Source organism: Melospiza melodia, chromosome 21 (assembly GCF_035770615.1).
Source record: "Melospiza melodia melodia isolate bMelMel2 chromosome 21, bMelMel2.pri, whole genome shotgun sequence".
Lineage (NCBI taxonomy): Eukaryota > Metazoa > Chordata > Aves > Passeriformes > Passerellidae > Melospiza > Melospiza melodia.
Window position 1 is genome coordinate 13,323,303 of NC_086214.1, and position 22,534 is coordinate 13,345,836.

The 22,534-nt window shown below is 58.8% G+C and overlaps 1 protein-coding gene and 1 long non-coding RNA gene across 3 annotated transcripts; both read right to left on the bottom strand.

Moving 5' to 3' along the window:
- Nucleotides 1-277: 277 nt before the first annotated feature.
- Nucleotides 278-22,477, bottom strand: HNF1B (HNF1 homeobox B). Of its 2 annotated transcripts, none has more exons than XM_063173850.1 (9): nucleotides 22,122-22,477; nucleotides 17,497-17,696; nucleotides 16,031-16,217; nucleotides 15,360-15,601; nucleotides 7,083-7,243; nucleotides 4,335-4,467; nucleotides 4,057-4,248; nucleotides 3,568-3,686; nucleotides 278-857 (listed from the first exon to the last, which is right to left on the bottom strand). In XM_063173850.1, the coding sequence occupies exons 1-9, from the start codon at nucleotides 22,457-22,459 to the stop codon at nucleotides 837-839; spliced, it is 1,593 nt and encodes a 530-aa protein (XP_063029920.1). In that variant the 5' UTR covers nucleotides 22,460-22,477; the 3' UTR covers nucleotides 278-836. The 2 variants fall into 2 exon arrangements, with proteins under 2 accessions (XP_063029920.1, XP_063029919.1); XM_063173849.1 differs by having other exon boundaries at nucleotides 16,031-16,295.
- On the bottom strand, nucleotides 871-2,702 carry LOC134427771 (uncharacterized). The gene is made up of 3 exons (XR_010030229.1): nucleotides 1,315-2,702; nucleotides 1,209-1,283; nucleotides 871-1,168 (listed from the first exon to the last, which is right to left on the bottom strand). It is a non-coding gene; the product is annotated as an uncharacterized LOC134427771 (long non-coding RNA).
- Nucleotides 22,478-22,534: the final 57 nt, after the last annotated feature.

Sequence of the window (22,534 nt, forward strand, 5' to 3'; positions counted from 1 at the left end):
TGCTCAGCTCGCCCTGTGCCCTTCCTTCACGTGGGGTGTCACCGTGCAGGGGACACTGTCTGTCTGTCTGTCTGTCTGTCCTGCACAGCAGAGCCCAGTGCTGCCTGACCAGGGTCCTTGCCAGCCCCAGGACTGCAACTGAATCATTTAAAGGGAAAAGAGAAATACAAAACCAAAACCATCTTCAGCTCTGACCTTTACCATAAAAAAAAAAAAAAAAAAAAAAAAAAAAAAGAAAAAAAAAAGGGAAAAAAAAAAAAAAGAGAAAAAGACAAAATGAAGATATTCAGGACCAATATATACAGATGGGGGAATTGCACTTAATTACAGTAGTTTACATCCATTGGACAAAATTTACTTCTTTTTTATATAAATCTCTATGTATAGGAGCGGGAGGGGGGAGGATGGAGCAGACTGTACCTATATTTACAGGTTAATTGGCTCAGTTCAACAACACACGCAGTTCCTCCCTCTGAACGCCAAGTAACAGACCCGGTCCCTCTCAGTCCGAGCAGAGGAGTACAACTCAAACATGATCCATCTTCCCCTTCTGCCAGCTCCCAGCACAGCCCGTGCCTCGTTCCTCGGGAGAGCCTCTTGCAAGGCAAACACTTCAGCAAAACAATCCCCAAGACACGTCTGGGAAACGCTGCGCGGAGGGATGGAGAGGCAGGGCCGGAGAGCCCCGGGAGAGCCCCGCAGAGGGAGCCCCGGGCCCGGCTCCGTGTCGGGCTCCTCGCTCGCTGCTGGGCGCTGCTCCGGCAGGCGGCTCCCGGCGGCATGGTGAGGAAAAGGAGCTCCCGTCGCTGTGTGCAAAAGCAGCGAGGTGTGGAGCATCACCAGGCTTGCAGGGGACACTGCGCAGGGAGAGAGAGCGGCACAGTGAGCGGCGCCGGCAGGAGGAGGCAGCAACACAAAGCATTCGGAGGCACTGCCCCCTGCATCCCCTCCTGCATCACCTCCTGCATCCCTGCATCCCCTCCTGCATCACCTCCTGTATCCCTGCATCACCTCCTGATCACCTCCTGTATCCCTGCATCCCCTCCTGCATCACCTCCTGTATCCCTGCATCACCTCCTGGTCACCTCCTGTATCCCTGCATCCCCTCCTGTATCCCTGCATCACCTCCTGATCACCTCCTGTATCCCTGCATCCCCTCCTGCATCACCTCCTGTATCCCTGCATCCCCTCCTGTATCCCTGCATCACCTCCTGATCACCTCCTGTATCCCTGCATCCCCTCCTGCATCACCTCCTGTATCCCTGCATCACCTCCTGCATCACCTCCTGTATCCCTGCATCCCCTCCTGATCACCTCCTGTATCCCTGCATCACCTCCTGTATCCCTGCATCATCTCCTGCATCCCTGATCCCCTCCTGCATCCCTGCATCCCCTCCTGCCCTGCTCTGTGACCACCTTGGTGCTGCCCTGCTCAGCCCCCAGCCCTCCCTGGCACCCCTATGGGGGAGCCAGTGAGAAAATACTTTCTTAGCCAGCTATTGCCACCCCTCCCAAAAATAATAACGCCAGAAAAGGTCCTGTTTGTGCCCAGGCTGTGCCAGGAGTCGTGTTTGTGCCCGGGAGCAGCCAGGCGTGGGGCTGAGCTCGGCTGGGGTGGGAGCAGTGCCGGGGCTCATCCCCAGCAATGCTCTCATCTCCAGGGACAGAGCCCCCCCCGCCACATCCATCCCACTGCAGGGCCCCTTCCCCATCCCTGCCCATCCCGGGGGTCCCCCCGGCGGGCCCGGCAGGGGCGGGGTGACCTTGCACAGCAAACATCATCAGGCGCAGATAAGGAGACGCCAGGAGGCTCCCGTGACATGTCATTAGGGACTGGCCCTGGCTATCAGGTGTTTGCCAACGTCATAAACGCCGTGCCTCGGCCCCGAGCGTTGTCAAAGGAACAGAGAGGTATTTGCCCCTTCCAGGTCTAACAGCAGCATCTGATAAGGGAGCTGGGGGTGAGCAGGGACCTCCCTCCTGCTCCGTCCCCCTGGCAGGACCTGGAGCAGCCACCTCCACCACGGAACAGGTTTTGGGATATGGTGGGGGCTCCCTGCCTTATGCCGAGGCAAAGTGTGGAGGAGCCAGGGCACAGCCCCTGGTAGCCCCAGTCAATGATAGAAACCCAAATCACCAAAAATATTCAGGTATTTGGGTGGTGAACAGCATTTATGGTCTCCCTACACTGCATGTGTCACACTCCATCCACCTCTGGCTGATGAAACTGCTGACCACCAAGAAAGAAATCCATGCCCAAAGATGAATTTTTTCAGCAGTAGCTTGGGCACAGAATGGTTGGTGGGAAAAGAGGTTCTGGGGGCTGGGAGGACACAGCTCACATCCTGCCCTGGTGCTTGCAGGATGTTTATCGTGTATTGGGGGTAACGGGGTGCAGGTGAAGGGTCCTGGCCCCGTATCCCTCCTGAGCCCTGCTGGAATGAAGCGCAGGAAGGTGATGGAGGCAGAGCCCCGGCGTGGTCAGGGTAGGCTGATCGCAGGGCCCCGGGCAGCAGGGGATGGCCGGGCTCCGTCTCGCTGCCAGGGACATTTCCTGTGTCCCGGGGCTGCCGCATCAAAGGCAGCAGAGCTCGATTAATCAGGGGCAGTTCGGGCTGAGCGCGCAGCAGATGGGCCGATAACGCCGCACGCAGGAAATGGAGCTGGGGGCGGCCGTGCCTGAGCGCTCACCCTGGGACTGCCCCGAGTGGGATCCCCCGGGGGAGCCGTTCCTGACCCTCCCCAAGCGCCCCAAACCCCCCAGGTGCCCCCTTTGCAGCCCCTTCCTCCATCCCTGCCCAGGATCCCGCAGCGGTGCTGGGGGCTCTCTCAGCAATCCCACGCCGTATTTACTCTGTGGTCATTGCAGACATTTTTTCCCTGTCCCCTGTCAAACCTCGGGAAGAAAAGTTTATCTGAATGCAAGTTCAAGGCTCTCTCTTATTTATCTAGCGATCAATAAGGGCCACATATTTCCCACAGTCCCCAGAGCTGGCTCTCAGAAAGGGACCATTGTCTCAGGAAAACCTCACACACCTGATTTGAACCAGGATAAGTCCAGCCTTACACCTGCAGTGGGCAGATGATAAAGGTTTATGGGCTGGGGGAGGCTGGGCAGCCTTGGACTCGACTCCAGGCAGGGCTGATCCCCCTGGACGTGGGCAGCAGAGCCTGCTTGGTTCTGCCTCCTCAGCCCCAGCAGGATGCTCCACTCCCAGGGATGAGCAGGGCCTGCCTGGTACCACCAAAACCACCCAAATCCTATCCCACCACTGCTGGCAGGTGTTCTGGAGCCAAAACCACCCGAATCCCATCCCACCACTGCTGGCAGGTGCTCTGGAGCCAAAACCACCCGAATCCCATCCCACCACCACAAGCAGGTGTTCTGGAGCCCATGAAGGGGCTGCAACGGGGTTCCCGTCCTCAGCTCCCCCCAGGAGCACAGCACAGGCAGCAGGATGGGGTCTGTGCTACTCCCCCCTCCAGCCCCACATGCAGAGGGGGTAAAGCTGCCCCCCAGGCTCACAGCCCACCCTGTGCCCCCTCAGCCAGCCCTGAGGGCATTACCTGCTTGCTGGAGGACATGTTGGTGAGCGTGCTGATGCTGCTGGTGTCCGTCACCACCATGGCCGAGGGGAAGCGCGAGGTGTGCGAGTACTGGGGGGGCTCCTGCTTGTGTGTGTACACTGTGGGCACAAGGGGACAGGTCAGGGAAAAGCCACCCCAAACCCTGCCACGGCACGTCCAGGAATGGGAACGGGCAGCTGGGAATGGGGATGGGATCAAACAAGCCAAGGAAGGAACCCAGCGCTTCCCCCCAAGCCACTGCGTCCTCAGGCAGCAGCTCACCCCCAGGAACCCGTGGGGACTGAGGGGCTGTGGCTGGACCAGAGGGAGGAAGGGATGAGGCAGGATGTGACCAGCCTGCTCTGCTGAGCATCCACGGGCTGGAACCACGAGAGGGACAGCAGCCAAGGACAGAGCAGGAGGAGGAGGGCACAAGCTCATTTCCCATGTGAATCCACGCAGGGCCCCTCGCAGCTCCCCAGGCCTTACTGTGTGAGTTCTGCAGCTGGGTGACGGTGGCCATGAAGGGCTGCTGCGCCATGTGGCCCGGGGACTGCTGCATCAGGGGCTGCTGGTGGGGGCTGTGCAGCTGCTGGGAGAACTGCACGGGCTGCAGGGCTGCCAGGCTGCCCGCCACGCTGTTGATGACGGGCACGCTCTGGGCCTGCGAGGTGTTCAGACCTGGGAGCAGGGAGAGAGCAGAGCAGGGCGTCAGCAGGGCCACCCTGGCCAGGGCAGGGCACCGGGGGAGCTGGGGGCACACTTACTCTGGGCGATGGCCATGACCCCCGAGAGCGGCGTCATGATGAGGTTCTGCGACTGCTGCGCGTTGTGGTGGGACAGGCTGTGGATGTTGGTCAGGGTGCTCACCGGGGGCAGCCCGCCCCCCGACACCGAGATCTGCGGGGCAGGACAGGCACAGTCAGCACAACCCCCTGCTTCCCTCCATGGGGCCATCAGCACAGCCCCCTCCCCAGAAAGGAGCAGCTGCAGTCCTGCTGAACTTCACCCCAGACAGCCCCCGCTGCCTGCAGCACCTCATCTTGGTGTTAATGTGCAGCAGAGCAGCATTGGGAAAGGCTCTGCTGGCACTGGCCTCCAGCTGCACTGGAGCATGGCACTGGAACACAGCACATCCCAAACCCTGGCTGCTCTGTACCCCGAGTCCAAGCTCCAGCCCTGGGGACAGCTGAGGGCTCTCAGCACTCATTAACTCCTAACCATCCTTATGAGACTCAGCCATCCTGCTTGCAGGGGAAAGTGGGACCTATAAACTCGGGGAAGTGGAGAAAAATGACAGGAGGAAGGTGAAAAGGGCCTCGTGGTGATGATCTTAGTCACCAGCCTGGCAGGATACTGGTGAGACAGGGCGGGTGTGCACAGCCAGAGCCAGTGCTGGGGTTTCGGGCCAAAGTTTAGGGATCAGACAAAGGCACTTGGCATGTGCTGCCAGCACTGGAGCTGCTCCCCAGTGCAAGTGCCTCATTTCTTTAACTGCTGCCCCTTCCCCTAATTCCTGCTGTTGGCCCTCCTGCACAGGGTGACCCCAGTCCCAGCGCAGAGCCATCCCTGCAGCCCTTCAGGTGACATTTCTGGACACCGGTGCCGAGCACCTTGTTTATTTTGCACATGTGAGCTGGAGATAGCAATTGAAACAAATCCATCAATAAATTCCAGAGCCCGGGAGTGACTCACGTTTCCTGATCCGGTATTTTCCACTTTCCAAGTGCCTCCAAGGCCGGGTTACAGCACACTCGGCTGCACAAGCCAAACAGCTCCCGGCGGGCACACGCTGCAGCCCTGCTCCTCTCACGGGGTGCTTGGCCCCAGAGCACTGCACCTGCACTGGGCATGATGGAAAAGACCCTCCGGGCACTGGGCCCTCAGGGCAGACCCCCTGGCACTGACACGGCCCAGGCAAACACCGGAGCAGGAAAGAGTGAGCCACGAGGGATTTCAGTAATGCTCCTTCCTGAGAGATGCAGCAACTTCCTTGGCAGCTCCTCGTTTCATGTGGGGCAGCAAAGGCACATGTTTACTTACTAGAAACCACAGCCTACAGCATGTTTCTATTAAATCACTGGCAAGCACCAGCTAGCCCTGCCTGGAGATCAGAGATAAGCTGGCAGAGCCAGGGTCCCCACGGCTGGGCAGTGTCTGTGCCTTGGGGAGAGCTCTTCTGCTGCACTTCACTGAGTGCCTTTCCCAGTTTAACCTGCTCCCTTTCCTCCTGTCGTGCTGCCCAGCCCCTTCTGGGGGTCTCTGCCCAGTCCCAGGGGGTGCTGGCATTGCCTGGTGCTCGGGGACCCCCACCCTGGGCATGCAGTGCTGCTGCCGCTGCCTTTGTCCCTGACTCATTTTATGGCTTCCAGGCTGAGCGTTATGAGGCTCAACACACCCTGGGCTGAGCTGGGCGTGCTGGGGCAGAGGCAGTGGGCTGGGGTGTCTGTCTGTCTGCAGTGTCCCCCCAGCGTGGCAGGGCACGTTGGGCTCGGCAGGGTGGGTGCCAGAGCAGAGGGGCTGTGCAGAGACCCTGCCCAGCCAGGGGGAACGGCACAGCAAAACGGTGCCATAGTGAGGGAGGGCACAGGGAGCCCCTCCACGGGCACCCAGCCTCACCAGGGCACCCACAGCACGGCCCAGCAGGGACAGCCCTCTGAAAATGGAAGTGAAAACCGGGCAGGAACCGGCTTGGCCCCGTCACCCAGTGCCATGTTTGACTTTCGATTTCAGCCGGAAAAAAACTCCCGGAAAAGCAGCAGCTGCAGGCAAAGCCCTGCCAGGCTGCTCCAGGGACGGGCTGTGCTCGGCTATCACACCCATCCCGTGCTGGCCTGAGCCTCTGGACCCCCTCCTTGCCCTCCTGCACCCCTCCTTGTCCTGTTCCTTCACCCACCGTGCAGGGGCTTTGCCCCAGGAAGGGGCACCCCGAGTGCCATGGCCCTGCAGCAGCAGCATGGGGACATGTCCAGCAGCACAGGGATGCTGGTGTCCCCGGCCCCATCAGGGATGCTGGTGTCCCATCTCCATTCTTGCCATGCTGACACTGACAGCTCTGCCCAGCAGAGCCCCATGGCAAAGGGGATGGGGAGAGGCAGGAGTTGTGGGGTCAGAGCTTTAACCCCCTGGGACAGGGGATTAAATTAAAAAAAAATCCCCTGGATTTTTTTTTTATCAGCTTCAGGATACTTTTCCTGAAGCCTTCCCAAACTCGGGAGGGCTTCAGGAGAAGTAATGAATGAGTATTTTATCGATACCATGTCATGGGCAGGGGAAAGCAAACAGAGATCCACCCAGCCTGCAATCAATGAGCCCGGCTCTGGCAGATGCAGCTGGAGCACACCGTGTGTCCCACCGCCTCGGAGGTGGGGACAGTGGCACCCCGGGCCCCCACAATGCCCCATTGTTCAGCCGGGCCGGTGTGAAACCCGGGGAAAGCTCTGTTTGCTCTGCCCCTGGGCCCTCTTATCTTATCAGCGCCGCCGCCGCCGCCACAATGGGCCAGGTGTACTCACCATTTTCCCTTCGGGAGACAGCAGAGCGTGGCCCGGGTCCAGGCTGGCCGGGGAGACCTGCTGCAGCACAGCCTGGCTCGTGGTGACCATGGCAGCGCCGCCGTGGTGGCTGATGGCCCCCGAGGACACGGCCTCGGCGCCCGCCTGGCTGTACCTGACCCCTGCAACACACACACGGGGATGGCATCATCCATGGGGAACACAGAGATGTGCCAGGTGTGCCCTGGCTGTACCTGACCCCTGCAACACACACATGGGGATGGCATCATCCATGGGGAACACAGAGATGTGCCAGGTGTGCCCTGGCTGTACCTGACCCCTGAAACACACGGGGATGGTGTCATCCATGGGCACCCCACAGGTGTGCCAGGTGTGCCAGGTGTACCTGACCCCTGAAACACACGGGGATGGTGTCATCCACGGGCACCTCACAGGTGTGCCAGGTGTGCCCTGGCTGTACCTGACCCCTGAAAAACATGGGGTTCATATCATCCATGGGCACTACAGAGATGTGCCAGGTGTGCCCTGGCTGTACCTGACCCCTGCAACACACACACACGGGGCTGCAGTGAGCCAGAGGGACCAGACACGCCCCAGCCCCCAGAGCAGACCCCAGCCCTCCCCTGCCCTCAGGGAAATGTGCCCCCAGCACAGGTCTCCCGTATAAATGTATTTAATTTGGCCGAAGCACCCCACACTGATAGCCATATGATCAGCCATGTGCCATGGAAAGGCATCCACAGATCACAAATAATTAACTGAGGAAAACCCAGGGCAAACAAAAGTGTCTTTTACAGGGCTGCCCTGACAGCTAGGGTGAAAAACCATTTGTTAGGAGGAAAAACCATTGGTTAGGAGGAGCCCAGCCCTGTGCTCCCAGCCAGATTCACTGAACTGCTCTGGGATGGAAGTGCTGGAGGATGGACAGACAGACAAACCATGGCTCTCCTGGGGGAAAATCCCATGGTGGCAAAGCCACCTTGCCATCCACCCCAAGGACACTGGGGACAGCTCCTCAGAGTGCCCATCCCTGGGGCTGGCTTGTGAAGGATGCTCTAAGGACAGCTCTAAAATCAATATCTGGACCAAGGAAAAGCAAAGAAACCAGAACTGGAGTCCAGGAGCTTCCCCCAGCTCCAAAACCAAGCACAGAGCCTCCACCCAAACCACACCACAGCCACTCTGCAATCACCCTGAATTTCCCCCATCAGCTGGTTAAACACGAGCCACAGATAGGAATCTGCTCGATGTCTGGCTCCTGATGATTTCCCAGCAAACCCCTTTATCCCTGATAATAAAAGAATGTCCTCTGGCAGGTGGATATTGGCCCGAGTGGACGTCCCAGGCGCGAGCAGGGTAAACATTTAAACATTGCCCAACCCGGGCACTGTCACACACATTCCCATTCCCATTCCCATTCCCATTCCTGTTATCCCATTCCCATTCCCCGTTCCTGTTCCCATTCCCATTCCCGTTCCCATTCCCATTCCCGTTCCTGTTCCCATTCCCATTCCCATTCCCATTCCCATTCCCGTTCCCATTCCTGTTCCCATTCCCATTCCTGTTATCCCATTCCCATTCCCGTTCCCATTCCCATTCCCATTCCTGTTATCCCATTCCCATTCCCGTTCCCGTTCCCGTTCCTGTTCCCATTCCCATTCCCATTCCCATTCCCGTTCCCATTCCCATTCCTGTTCCCATTCCCATTCCTGTTATCCCATTCCCATTCCCATTCCCGTTCCCATTCCCATTCCTGTTATCCCATTCCCATTCCCATTCCCGTTCCCATTCCCATTCCCGTTCCCATTCCCATTCCTGTTCCCATTCCAGTTCCCATTCCCATTCCCATTCCTGTTCCCATTCCCATTCCCATTCCCATTCCCATTCCCATTCCCATTCCCATTCCCATTCCCGTTCCCATTCCCATTCCTGTTCCCATTCCCATTCCTGTTATCCCATTCCCATTCCCATTCCCGTTCCCATTCCCATTCCCGTTCCCATTCCCATTCCTGTTCCCATTCCCATTCCCATTCCCATTCCCGTTCCCATTCCCATGCCCATTCCTGCAGAGGGTGCTTCATTCCCTGCGGGCCGGGATCCATCCCGCTGTGGAACAATGGCAGGGAGATAAAACAAAGCCCTTTCTTCTGGCCGTGATCTGAGAGATAGACCCGGGGCAGACGGCTCCTCTCGCCAGGGAAATCAGAGTTTCTGCTGTCTTCAGGCTCCTCTGGGCTCAGCCAAACAACAAAAAGTGCATTTAAAATGCAAAATCATGCCCTATCCAGCTGAGAGGGTGGTACCTCGTGAGCCAAGCCACCCAAAGCTGTGAAGCTGGCTTTAAAACACACAGGAGGGTGGCTAAATGCTGATTCTGAAGCTCTTGCTTGCAGCCCCAAGGACGAGCCTTTGATTGTTTGAGGAACAATAACCAGCGCCGAGATCCCCAGATAGGCTGGGGACTGAGATTTTGGGCCTCCAGATAAAACCACTGCAGGCTCTGTGTGTTGATGAAGAGTCCTGATGAGGATTAGCTCTCCCCAGGAGAGCCAGGCTGGGCCCTCGGGTTGGTGACAGCAGTGCCACTGTCCTGCCCCACCAGGGACCTGCTCAGAAACACTTGCAGGGCAGGCAGAATCCTCCTGCAGGGCTCATTTTGGGAAGCATCCACCCTCACTGGGCCGCCCCCATCCCCACAATGGGAGGGGTATTTTATTATTATTCCCCATCCCCACAATGGGAAGAGTGTTGTTATTATCATTATTATTTCCCTATCCCCACAACGGGAGGGGTGTTGTTACTATTATTATTATTCCCCATCCCCACAATGGGAAGAGTGTTATTATTATTATTATTATTCCCCCATCCCGACAATGGGAGGAGTGTTGTTATTATTACTATTATTCCCCCATCCCCACAATGGGAGGAGTGTTGTTACTATTATTATTATTTCCCCATCCCCACAATGGGAGGAGTGTTGTTATTATTATTATTATTTCCCCATCCCCACAATGGGAGGAGTGTTATTATTATTATTATTTCCCCATCCCCACAATGGGAAGAGTGTTATTATTATTATTATTATTTCCCCATCCCCACAATGGGAGGAGTGTTGTTATTATTATTATTATTATTTCCCCATCCCCACAACGGGAGGGGTGTTACTATTTAGGTGTCCCCAGGGCTGGGCTGCGTTTGGGCAGATCACATCATTCACGTCAGGGATATTAATGCCACCCCAAGGCATTGCTGCTGCTGTCACTGCTGGGACTCAGGGAGCTCCCTGGGGATGGGGGTGCCTTTCCTCTGAGCTCCCCGGGCTCCCTCCATCACTGAGGGAGGATGAGCCCTGCCCTGGCAGCGCAGCCCTGGGAGCTCCCCAGAGGGCTGGGGTGAATGCAGGGGCAGGGTTACAGCTGTGAGCGCCAGGAATGAAGGATTCCTCCAGAGCTCTGGCATCCAGGCTTTATGGGCTGGGCCCAGACAGCCATCAGGGCCCAGCACAAGGGTTCTCCTGCTGCTCTGCTGTGCCTCCACAGCTGGAGGCAGCCCTTGTGCAAAGGGATTTATTCCCCCTCAGTCTGCTCCCTCAGGAGAGGAGCCGGGATGGGGTCACAGGAATGGGTCTGGCCCGGGAGCCTGCCCTCCTCAAGGCTTTATTTTTAACTGGAGCTGCAGCCATAACATAAAAGTGTGTTTATGGGACGGGCCATTGTGTGGGCCCTGAGCTGCACAGGCTGTGAAATGTTTTACTGCCCTCCCTTGCCCCAGCAGGGTCTGGCTCCATAGCCTTAACCCTGCTCCAGCCATGGATGGGGACAGCAGGGACAGCCCCAGGGCAGGGGCCCTGTGCACCCACACACACCCCAGCACCTCCTGACTGCTCTGGGCTGCCACACTCACCCTCCTGGCTTGGCTTTGGGGGCTTTTGGGGTGGTGAGGGAGTTTGGGGCAAGGATCAGTCTCTTTATCACTCTCATCACAGCCTTGTGCCTTTCCTCAGAACACACCAGGCCCTGCCTTTGGCAGGCACCAGCAGGGAAGCAGTTTGGTTCTGCTTTGCTTTAAGTCATGTTTGATATTAATAAATTGTATATATTAAAACGAAACCCTCATTGTACATTAAACTGTCATTCCCATGCAGTGAGAGCCCTGCTGCCACCGTGCCACAGCACATCCCAACTGTGCCTGCCCTTTCCCCCAGCTCCAGGCTTCTGCCCAGACCTTCACCGATGTCCTGCACATCACCAACCATGCCAAACCCCAAGAGAGACCCCAAAAATTCACCGGTGATCTGGTGGTGGAGGGGATACAGCTCTGGCTCTGCCTGACCCCTCAGGATGCAGCCACCAGCACGGGCCAGGGTGTGAGAATGGGGTGAGAAAAGCAAAGTGGAACTTTTGGGGACATGCTGGACTCAGTGATGCTTCACCCACTGACACTATGGACAGCCAGGTCACTGTGGGACAACTTCACCCTCCCAAAATTCGGGTCCAGGCAGCACCGAGGGCACCTCTGATTTTTTGGGCTGCCACTCAAATTGTCCCTAAAGTGTTAATCTCGCTCAGTTACAGAGGTGCATAGTTTATATCCATTATAAACCCGTTTATGGGGACTAGACCCTCCCATTTCGCTGCTGTCATAAAGTTCTAATTACCCCCATAAAGCAGGGAAAAGCTCCTAACAGTGCACTGTACCCAGCCAGCCCCACAATGTCCCTGACAGTAAAATATTACAGCCACTGCCACGGGGTCCCAGTGACAGCCAGCACCCCCAGAACACGGGGAGGGAGCCAGGAACAAAACAGGTACCCCAGAGCCAGGGTTTGCTGATGGGCTCTTCTTGTAAAGGGAAGGTAAAGCCCTTCAGCTGCCCCTTGGGTTTTAGGGAGAATGTCAGGGGTGGCACTGGGTTATTTTTATGTTTATCTCCAGCTGCAGAGATATCTAAATATATATATATAAAAAATGCATTTTAATATAGAGACATCTAAATTTTTATATATATATATAAGTAATGCATTTTAATATAGAGATATCTAAATAAATAAATATATAATATATATGTAATGCATTTAAATATAGAGATATCTAAATGTGTGTGTATATATATATATATAAATAAAAGTAATGAGTTTAAACATATACCTATATACACATATAGATGTAAATAAATGTGATTGCTCAGATATTGATCTGCTACTCTGATGTTTGCAGAGCAGGGGTGGAAGGATGGATGGATGGATGGATGGATGGATGGATGGATGGATGGATGGATGGATGGATGACAGCCTGACCCCCATGGGTGTGCAGCCCCCCAGGACAGGCTGGAGATGATGCTGTGCCCCCCAGACAGGCTCCAGGGATGCTGTGCCCCCCACCCTGGGGCCCTTTGTATGCAGGGCGGGCTCGGGGCCGGGCGGTGCTTCCCCTAATCTCATCAATGCCCCGATTGTCTTCGGGGCTCTTGAAGATAAAAATGGCATAAGCCAGAGTCTGCCATGGCACCGAGATAAAGCCCCGAGTGACCTTCAAATCAAACAGGGAACCAAGATCGCTGATAAAACCCAGAGGAAGGGAAAAGTCCAGCCTTGGAGAGGAGCCTCCGAGATAGAAAGGCTTTAGGTATTTACCTGCAAACAGGTAAAACCCACAGCTCGAGGGTGACAGATGGGTCCCCGAGAAGAGGCCGGGGGATGTTTGACTTTTACAGCTCCCATCCCTGCCCCGCTGCCATCCCGCCCTTTGGCAGGACCCCAGTGATGTCCCAAGGAGGGGTGACCCCCTGTGTGCAGGGGCGCGGGGAGCTCTGAGCAGCCCCAGAGCTGCAGCCCCTCGTGTCTGTGGCGGGCAGGGGGACAGGGACACCGTCCAGGCTGTCATTAAGCTGTTAAGGCATTGAGCGGCCCAGACGCCGCCACCTCGGGGCAAGGACAGTTCAAATCCCAGCATGGACAGCCACCATGGGGTCAGCCGGGTGTGCCCCACCGGGAGGGCATCCCAAACATGCCCTGGAGGGGTTACAGCAGGGATGGACCCGGTGCTGGTTTGGGAACGTCCGGGATACAGCTTGGTCCAAGTGCCCTGAAGCAACCATGGCGGAGCTCCATCCCTGCCTGCTGCCCCAAAATCAGCCCTAAAACCCCACGGTGTCCTGGAGCAATCACAGCTGAGCTCCATCCCTACCTGCTGCCCCAAAATCAGCCCTAAAACGCCACGGAGTCCTGGAGCCACCACGGCTGAGCTCCATCCCTGCCTGCTTCCCCAAAATCAGCCCTAAACCCCCACAGAGTCCTGGAGCAACCACGGCTGAGCTCCATCCCTGCCTGTTCCCCCCAAAATCAGCCCTAAACCCCCACAGAGTCCTGGAGCAACCACGGCTGAGCTCCATCCCTGCCTGTTCCCCCCAAAATCAGCCCTAAACCCCCACAGAGTCCTGGAGCGACCACGGCTGAGCTCCATCCCTGCTTGCTGCCCCCAAAATCAGCCCTAAAACCCCACGGTGTCCTGGAGCCACCATGGCTGAGCTCCATCCCTGCCTGTTCCCCCCAAAATCAGCCCTAAACCCCCACAGTGTCCCTTGCCGTGCCCATCTTCCCCTGCTCAGGACGGACCCCAGCACCAGAGGAATCCCCGCATCCCAGCCCTGCTGACCCCTCCGGCGGGGCCGCGCTCCGCAGCCATCACTCCCGCCCCACTGGAAGCCCCTCGGCTCGGGCTGTCAGCGGCCCTAAAGAGCCCTGCAGGCACGGCCGGCCCCTGCTGGCCCCGCTCCGACGGCCGAAGAAAGCCGGGGCCGTAAGGGCCCTCCAGCGCCGAGATAAATGCCCGCGGTTGCCGTAATTGCTGTCCCCGGCCCGAAGGACACAAAGGCTCTCGGGGGTGCCCCGTGTGCGCTGCCAGGCCGGGGGCACATCAAAGGCAGCGGGCTCCGTTCAAAGTCCCGCCGTAATTGTCAATTAAGCATGCACGGGGGACACGCCGTGACAATGCGGGGCTGCATGCTGGTGGGGCATTGTGAGCCCCGCCGCGACACCGAAAACAGCTGATGCTGCTGACAATGCGCTCGTAGGGCACCTTGTAAGCAATCGGCCGCTGACAGCAGGGCAAACGTCCCGCCCGTCCCGGCCATTGTGCGGGGCATTCCTGGGGCAGGGTCACATCTTGGTCACCGCTGGCCGCTCCCCGGGATGCTGCCGCTTCCTCCGGGGCCGGGAGCGGCGTACGGGCATCCCCGGGGGCTGCCAGCACCGAGCCCCGGTGTGCAGGAGCATCCCTGGTACCCTGCCCTTCCCACGGGGACCGTCCGCAGCACGGGCTCCGTCGGGTTTGCCTTGTGCCGAGCTGAGTGTGCGTTACACCAGCCAGGGGCATTTCCACAGCTGGGTGCGTGTCACAGCAGCCAGGGGCATTTCCACAGCTGGGTGCGTGTCACAGCAGCCAGGGGCATTTCCAGGGCTGTGTCCGAGGGGACGCGGGGCAGTGGGGATGCTGAGCCCCCATCACCGAGCCCCCTGTGCCCATAGCAGGCTGCAGGTAAGGGACAATGGGGATTGTTCTCCCAACAATGCCTCTCGCCCCTGCCCGGTGTGCAGCCCCCGGTGTGCAGCCCCCTCCCCACGCCGTTATCTCCCACTCAATCCCCCGGGGGTTTTTGGCGGCTCTGCCCAGCTCTGCCCAGCCCTGGGCACGGCAGGGCCGGACTTGGGGCCGTGAGGAGGAGGAGGAGGAGGAGGAGGAGGGGTCACTCTGCATCCCCGGCAGCTTTCTTCATCCTCCTCGCTCCACTGTGGCACGGGGATGCTGCAGAGCCATGAAGCCAGCCCTGCAGCGGGGCCAGGACACGCTGCCACCCTTCCCTCCCTCTGCATTGCCCGTGCACCCCCAGAGCCGGGGCTCCCCAGTGGGTTACACCCCATGAACGGGCACTGGCACAACGCTGTGCACCCCCAGAGCCAGGGCTCCCCAGTGGCTACACACCACGAGCTGGCACTGCCACACCACGGCAGGCACGGGGCAGCTCCTCCTGCCCTGCTGGGCACAGCCTCTCCCTGCCCAGCCGAGCCCACACGGAACTGAGCTGCCGTGAGTCAAACCAATGGAGCAAACACTGATTTATCCCGGCACGGCGGAAATCCAGCCCTCAGCACGCGGCCACAGCGCTGCAGCGACAGCAGAGCTGCCCTCCATCACCACTGGGGCCAGGCTCAGCATCCTCCCCCGCACACACAGCGCCCCCAAACTCTGCCATCCCCCCAGCTCCCTGGGCAAGGCTCACCTGGCATTTTGCTGGGCGGGGAGGCGCTGGGCTGGTTGTGGTGGGGGGAGCCGTGGGACAGCAGCAGGTTCATGCTGTGCGGGGGCTGGCCCGAGCTGTAGGCGTCCATGGCCAGTTTCTGGCGGAACGCCTCCTCCTTGCGCCGGTTGGCAAACCAGTTGTACACCCGCACCTCCGTCACCAGGTTGGAGCCCAGCCCGTGCGCCTTGGAGGGGGACACTCCTCGCTGCAGACACTCGGCCCTGCAGGGCAAGGGACACGTGTGAGCAAGGGGGCTGCTGGGGGCAAGCGGGGGCCCTAGGACACCACAAATCTGGGGGGTTTCAGCCCTTCCTGCACGCCCACCCAGCCACGCTGTAAACGCCATCCCAGCTCCCTCTGACAACGCTGCAGCATCCCTGTGGTACCCCCTGTACCATCCCTGCAGCATCCCCGTCTCACCCTGCCCAAGCATGGAGCTCACTCTGCCCCAGACATCACCCAGAGGGGGAAAACATGGCAAGGAGAGGCCTGGCAGCTCAGCAAAGCTGTGCCACGAGCCGGGAGCTGGGGTGGTGAGCCAGGAGCGCGGCATTTCCCACGGCATCTCCTGCAGCATCTCCCGTGGTTTCAGAAGGAAGGCTGAGGCTGTGGGCAGGGGAGGCAGCCCAGGTGCGTGGGGCAGCCATTACCTGTTGCACTCCTCCACCAGGGTCTCCCTCTCCTCCTTGCTGGGGTTCTTCTGGCGCTCGTAGGCTTGGTACAAGATTTGCTGGGAGGCCGGCCCCCACTTGAACCGATTGCGCCGCATCTTCTTGCTGGGCGTTTCGGAGCAGGCGTCGTCGAGCTGGGCAGCCCCCTGGTTCTGCTGATTGAACTCTGGAAAGAGAAACAGCAGCTGATCCTGACTGCCTTTGTCTGTCATATTTCCACAACCCTGGACTGCCTGGTTGAACTCTGAAAGAGAAAGGAGCAGACGTGAGCTGGCCTGTGGCCACCGTCCCGTGCCGAGGGTCCCCCCGCGTCCCCTGCCCAGCACCCCGAGCCCAGGGCAGCCTTTGGAGCCAGCCAGGTGCCCCCTGCCACCCACCCCGGGAAGGGAAGGGAAGGGGCCAGCCTGCTGCCACCCCTGTTTAATGGGGAGGCACGAACAGGGCACGCTACAGCCATGCATATTCATGGACAGGGCCCTGCCAGCCCGCGCTTGTTTCGGGAGGATTTTTCCAGCAGGATGGCTGCAGAGCCCCCCGAGAGGGAGCCCCAGATCTGTGCTCAGCCACAGCTCCCTCCCAGTCCCCTCCCAGCACGGTGGGACCCGTGCACGGGGCGGGCAGCACCAGAGGTGACCTTCGGCGGCCGCCCCAGCCCCGGCACTTGTCACCACGGCAGTAAAGGGAGATTAATGGGAGGGTTTTATTATTCCCAGTTTTGCAGGGGAATTCTCCCTCTTTTTATAATGGCTTTTCCCCCCGTGACGGGGGGGAAGCGCAGGGCAAGGCTGGAGCAGGCTCTGTTTGCTCTAACGTCTCAAGGTGTGTTTTCAGAGCAATGGTATTTGGTGCTAAACCCTTCTCTGCACTTCCCCTCTGCTGGATATTGCATCCTTCTGGACGAGGGAGGCAGAGCCCTTTCCTGAGGGGTGCCAGTGCCACTCAGGGCTGCTTTGAGAGCTACGGGACAGATCCCAGGCCAGGGAAGAGTGGGAGAGGGGCACAAAGTGTGCTTGGTCAAAATAATCCGTATTTAAACAGCACAGACTGCCCCAAACCCTGCTACACACAGCAGCAACTCGGGGGGTTTTAATTCTCTCTCTACATTTTTTGCACTTAGTTGAAAAAAAAAATTAGCAGCCTGAAAAATAACAGGGAAAAGGTAGAAAGCTGGGAAAGGCACCTAATTGTGAGCCATCATTAATTGCTTTCCCAGCTCTAACAAACACAAACACCCAGAAATTCAGCCGTGTGGATGAGCCAGGGGGAGCCCTGCCACCCAGAGCGGCTCTCACCCACTTTTCCTGCACCTTAAATTTATTTCACTTGGAAAACTGCTTTGGGGAGGTGGAGACTGGGGCTGGTGCTGGTGCCCAGGGCAGGACAGGGACACGGGGACCCCCATTTCCCCCATTTCCCCCATTTCCCCCATTCCCACAGGTACTTACGGCGGAGGATCTCCCGCTGCTTGCGGACGTACCACGTGTACAGGGCAGCTCTCTTCTGGGTCTTCATGGGGGTGCCCTTGTTGAGGTGCTGGGACAGGTGGGACTGGTTGAGGCCGGTGACATCCACCACCTCCCTCTGGGGGATGTTGTGCTGCTGCATGTAGCCCTTGATCATCTTCGCTGCCCGCCACGGGTCCTCGCTGCGGGCAAGGAAACCAAGGGTTAACACCTGCTGCCAGGGGAAAGTCCCCAGGATTTGCTTCTCCCCATAATGGAGACCTTTCATTACTATTATTATTAATTATTAGTATTATTAAAACTGCTTCAGAAGTACACAAGTGTATGTTTTTGCCCAGGCTCCCAAAAGAGCCACGTCCCAGCCCAGGATGGCAGAATGGGGGCTCACGGCATCACTGTGTGATCACAGCCAGGCTGTTCCCCCAGAGAGCACCCCAGTGTCCTGATGGGACACACCAAGGTGCCATCAATGCCAGCAAAGCTCCTCCAGACCCTCCAAGGAGAAGCACAGCCCGTCCATGAGCTGCTGCCCTTGCGTTCAGCGTGCTTTCCCCATGGAAGACACGCACAGGCAGTGGGACACGCACATGGGTGGGCATGGGGAGCCCATCCTGCTCTGCTCACGAAGAAGGAGAAGGGCTGGGGATGCTTTTCCTGCCCTGCTCAGGGTGCAGCACCTGCACTGTGCCCGTGCCCCCTGCCCGGCCACCAAACCCATCGCACTTGCTGTGCAGCTTCTCCCTTCCATTCCCACAGGGATAACGACCTAAAAATCTCAATATCCCCTTAAAAGGGACCCTATTCCCTCGCTCCCACAGCTGTGCATGCACTGACCGTACGCAAAAGGCTGAGAAGCCAAGGTCACACCAGGCACACAAACCCAATGAGTCCCCGAATGCAAAACCGAAACCAAACCCCCAAAAATTTTGAGTCATTCCTGATTATTATTAAACACTTGAATTTGGCTCCTGTAGGACCCAGGTGTAAATGACTCTTCTCTAAATCACACTACTTTACTGTCCGCTGATTCAGAGTCTGCTGATTAGCGTCATTTTATTTTAGAAAAAATAAAATTACAAAAATTAGCCGAAAACCCAAATGCTGTCCGTGGTTTTTAGCTCTATCAAATACCCAGTGTGACAGCAGAGGAAAAGGCCAAAACACTTGTGCTGTACCCAAGACCCCAGGGTTTATTCTGGGCTAAAAGAAGCACTTTCAGCACTGAAAAATCAGTGTGAGCCCAGAGCTGGTCACAGTCCTGCACTCAAATAATGCGATGCCCCAACGCCGGCTTGGAACGTCCAACTGCTTTCCCAATTCATCACCTACTTTGGATCCTTCACCTTGTCAAGTGAAAAAAAAAAAAAAAAAAAAGCCAACAAGTAGATTTCTTACTTTTATTCCTGAATGTAGCTTGAAAACAAAGCTGGTTGGATCCACGGCAAAACACCGGAGCAGAGCCAAGCTGGGCTTTGTCAGTCCCGGGAAGGAGCCACGAGCCTTCCTGGCCCAAAGCTGCACCCCCAGGCCGGGAACCCTGCTGGTTTGGGGGGTCCTGGCCGTGGGATGGCTCCCAGAAAAAGTGGGAATCGAGGAGAAGGATGTGGAGGAAATGTCCTGCCCAGGAGAACCGGGCACAGGCGCCGTGCCCCAGCTGAGGGGCTCGGGCAGACCGCTGTCACCAGCGGCTCATGTCACCCAACCGATCCCACTAATTACTGATTAATAACGAGTTAATGAAACAGAGCTCATTATCATTTCTAAGAGAGGTTTGGTTCGCGACCGAGCCCAGGGCAGCGTTTGCTCAGAGTGAAACCGAGGGTCAGTGAATGTGAATCAGAGCACGCTTGGAAAATGTCAAATGAGGGACTCGGGGGCTACACAGGAGATTTGGAAATTCACATAAAATTTGGCAACATTTTGGTTGGAAAAATATCAGAGAATTAGTAAAAAAAGTCCCGGAATTTCCCTCCATTTAATTATTTTTAAAAAGGCTTCACCTTGACATTTCCAATGTGTTTCACACTTACACTTTCAAAACAATTACTCAGGTCTTAATTTCTGAGCAGTGATTTTTCCTTTACGAATCAACTTGACCGTATTCAAAAGGGTTAAACAACCTGAAACCAAACCCAAACATTTTGTTTCATGTTAAACAAAATGTTTGGACTTGACCCAAAATGAAACGTTTGAGTGTTTGTTTGGCCTCTTTTTTTTTTTCCTTTCTTTTTTGGTAACCTAAAAAGCCAGAGAGGAAAACCTTTTGAGTCAACACCAGCCCTTATTCTTTGATTCTGTCACCAAAATGAAATAAAACAAACATTAATTGTCCAATCTTCAACAGGAGTTTACTTACAAACAAAACCAAAGCCCCGACCCAGCCCAGGAGTGCTTTCTAATACTGGAAAACCAGTTTACAGCCCTGGCTCCACGGTCCTTCTCACCAGAACCATGGAAAGGTGTTTTTCTTGCACAAAATTAGCCCCACAAAGCCTGGCTGCCAATGCTGCCCGAGAAAAAGCCATCATTTCCCCATCCAGCCTCACACACAGGCGGGGGCAAATCCTGTTCCTCTTCCCAGGGACTCCCAGACCAGCTCGCCCATTTTGTCAGCCTCAGAACCAGGTAAATACACTCCACATCCTCAGAGAAATATGCCAAGAATTTATAGAGATGGATTATAAGCCCAGCTCCCTGCAGAAATGCCATCCTGCCCAGCATCTCCCTGCACACCGGGCTGTGCCTGCGCTCCCCACGCATCTCGGGTGGCTCTGCTGGCTCCCCAGGGCCGGTGGCCTTCCCAAAGTCCCCAGCCCACGGGTGGGATCTGGGGTTTGTTATTTCCCTGGGTGAGGCGTGGGTGAGCCCTGCAGGTGGATGGGGCACGGAGGGAGCTGTGGGGTGTCTGTCCAGAGCTGGGCTCTCTGTGGGTCACCCCACAGCACCCACCACGCCATGGGCGGGCAGCAAAGCCCAGACCCCGGTCCCAGAGAGCTGCAGGGCTCCTGAGCAGCCCCGGGATGCGGGCACAGCCCGGGCTGAGCCTGCCCTGGGTCGGGACACCAGGAGAGAAGGAGAAGAGGGGGCTCAGCCCCAGCAGGGCTGCGGTCGGTGTCTCCCGGCCGCCCTGGCTGCTCCCTCTCCAAGTACAAAGGCCTCTCTCAGAGCAAACACGAGCTCCTTGCAAAGGCTCCTCAGGGACATGTGCCCGCTCTTGTTTGCACCCAGGGCAAACTTTGCTCAGAAACACCTGTGGGAGCACGGGGACCCCGGCGCTCAGCACCCCGGGCACCCCGGGTGGATGTGGCCAGCAAGGGGACCCTGGGGACAGGCGGGAGCACCCTGGGGTGCGGGCTCCGTGCCGGGCAGGAGGGCTGGGAGCCCATCGGGAGAGGCCCGCGATGGATCCTCCCTCGCAGGAGCCCCCTCGGCACCCGAAGGGTCCCGCTCTGGGCATGGGTGGCACTGCCCGGTCCCCAAAGGGCACCTGCCGGTACCGGGGCGGGACAGGAGCGCGACTGCCGAGATCCCGGGGCAAGAGTCGGGGCCGTCCCCGGGCTCTGCGGGCTGGCGGAGGGCACGGGCACACACGGCTGCAGCACCGGGCACACACGGCGGCAGCACCGGGCACATACGGCGGGCACACACACGGCGGGCAGCACCGGGCACACAGGGCGGGCACACAGGGCGGGCACACACACGGCGGGCCGCACCGGGCACACAGGGCCGGCAGCACCGGGCACACACGGCGGGCACACAGGGCGGGCAGCCCCGGGCCGCGCTCCGGGCACCGCGCTGGGCATCGCGACAGGAACGGCAGCGCCCGGTGTCCCCACACGGACAGAGCCCGAGCTGTGCCCGCCGCACTCGGGGCCGGCCCGCGGGGCTCCCACCTGCTCACACCGGCGCCGCTTCCCCGGGGCTCCGGAGCGGGCTCGGTGCCGCTCCCACGGGCCGGGGCAGCGCTGCCCGCCGAGCCCGGGGCTGCCCCGTTCGGCCCGGCCCGGCCCGGCCCGGCTCGGTTCGATTCGGTTCGGAGCGGAGCCGCATCCCGGGATGGGCCGGAGCGGAGCCGCCGCCGTCGGGGTTCCCTCCTCCTTCCCCGCTCCCGGTCCGCTTTACAACCCCGGCAATGAATAACCCGCCGGCCCGATCGCCCTGATCGCGGCCTTTTGTGTATCTTTCTGTTGATGATTTATAGAAATAAATTAATAACGCCCCGGGCTCCACGTGGTGCGGTTTACGTTTGAGCCGCCGGCGCGGACGGACGGAGCCGGCGGCCGGTCCGAGCCCCGCCGCTACCGGGGACGGGCAGCCCCGACGGGACGGGGGGACGCGGCCGCCGGCTCCGGCTTCCCCCTGCCCGCTGCGCTCCGCTCCGCTCGGCCGCGGGGTCCGGACAGGGAGCGCCGGGAGCCCCGGGAGCCGCCACCGGGACCGACCGCGGGGCGGGCGGGGAGCCCCGGGAGCCGCCACGGGCGGGACACGGCGAGCGGGGAGCGCCGGGAGCCCGCAGCGGGCCCGGCACACCGGAGCGAGCCCCGGCAGGGCGCTGGGGCCGCGGCCGTCGGGCCGAGCCCCGCGGGCGGATCCGGCGGCGCCGGTACCTGATCATCCTCTCCACCTCCGCCCGCTGCTCCACGGCCTCCTCCGTGTTGAGCGACTGCAGCTCGCGGAGGATCTGCGGCGTGTCAAAGTCGTCGCCGTCCTCGGAGCCCTCGTCGCCCGAGAGCTTGCCCTTGCCGTGCCCGTTGGCCAGCGGCGGCAGCGCGGCCCTGCCGTCGGGGGGCCCGCCCGGGGACAGCGGCAGGCTCTCCAGCTTGACGCCGAAGCCGGCGGCGGGCACCATGTCCTCCAGGGCGCGGATCAGCCCCTCCTTGGTGGCGCCGGAGCTGAGCAGGGCGCCCAGCAGCTCCCGTTGCAGGGCGCTCAGCTGGGACACCATCGTCCCCGCTCCCGCCGCTCCGCTCGCCGCGCTGCTCCCGCTCCGCCCCGGCCGCGGCTGCTGCGGGCCGCGGGC

Coding starts and splice junctions, on each gene's coding strand:
- HNF1B (XM_063173849.1), bottom strand. CDS start 22,459: ATGGTGTCCCAGCTGAGCGCCCTGCAACGGGAGCTGCTGGGCGCCCTG. Junction 16,296..17,496: donor GCAGCGGGAGATCCTCCGCC/GTAAGTACCTGT, acceptor TTTCTCTTTCAG/AGTTCAACCAGGCAGTCCAG. Junction 4,249..4,334: donor GGTCATGGCCATCGCCCAGA/GTAAGTGTGCCC, acceptor CCCTGCTCCCAG/GTCTGAACACCTCGCAGGCC.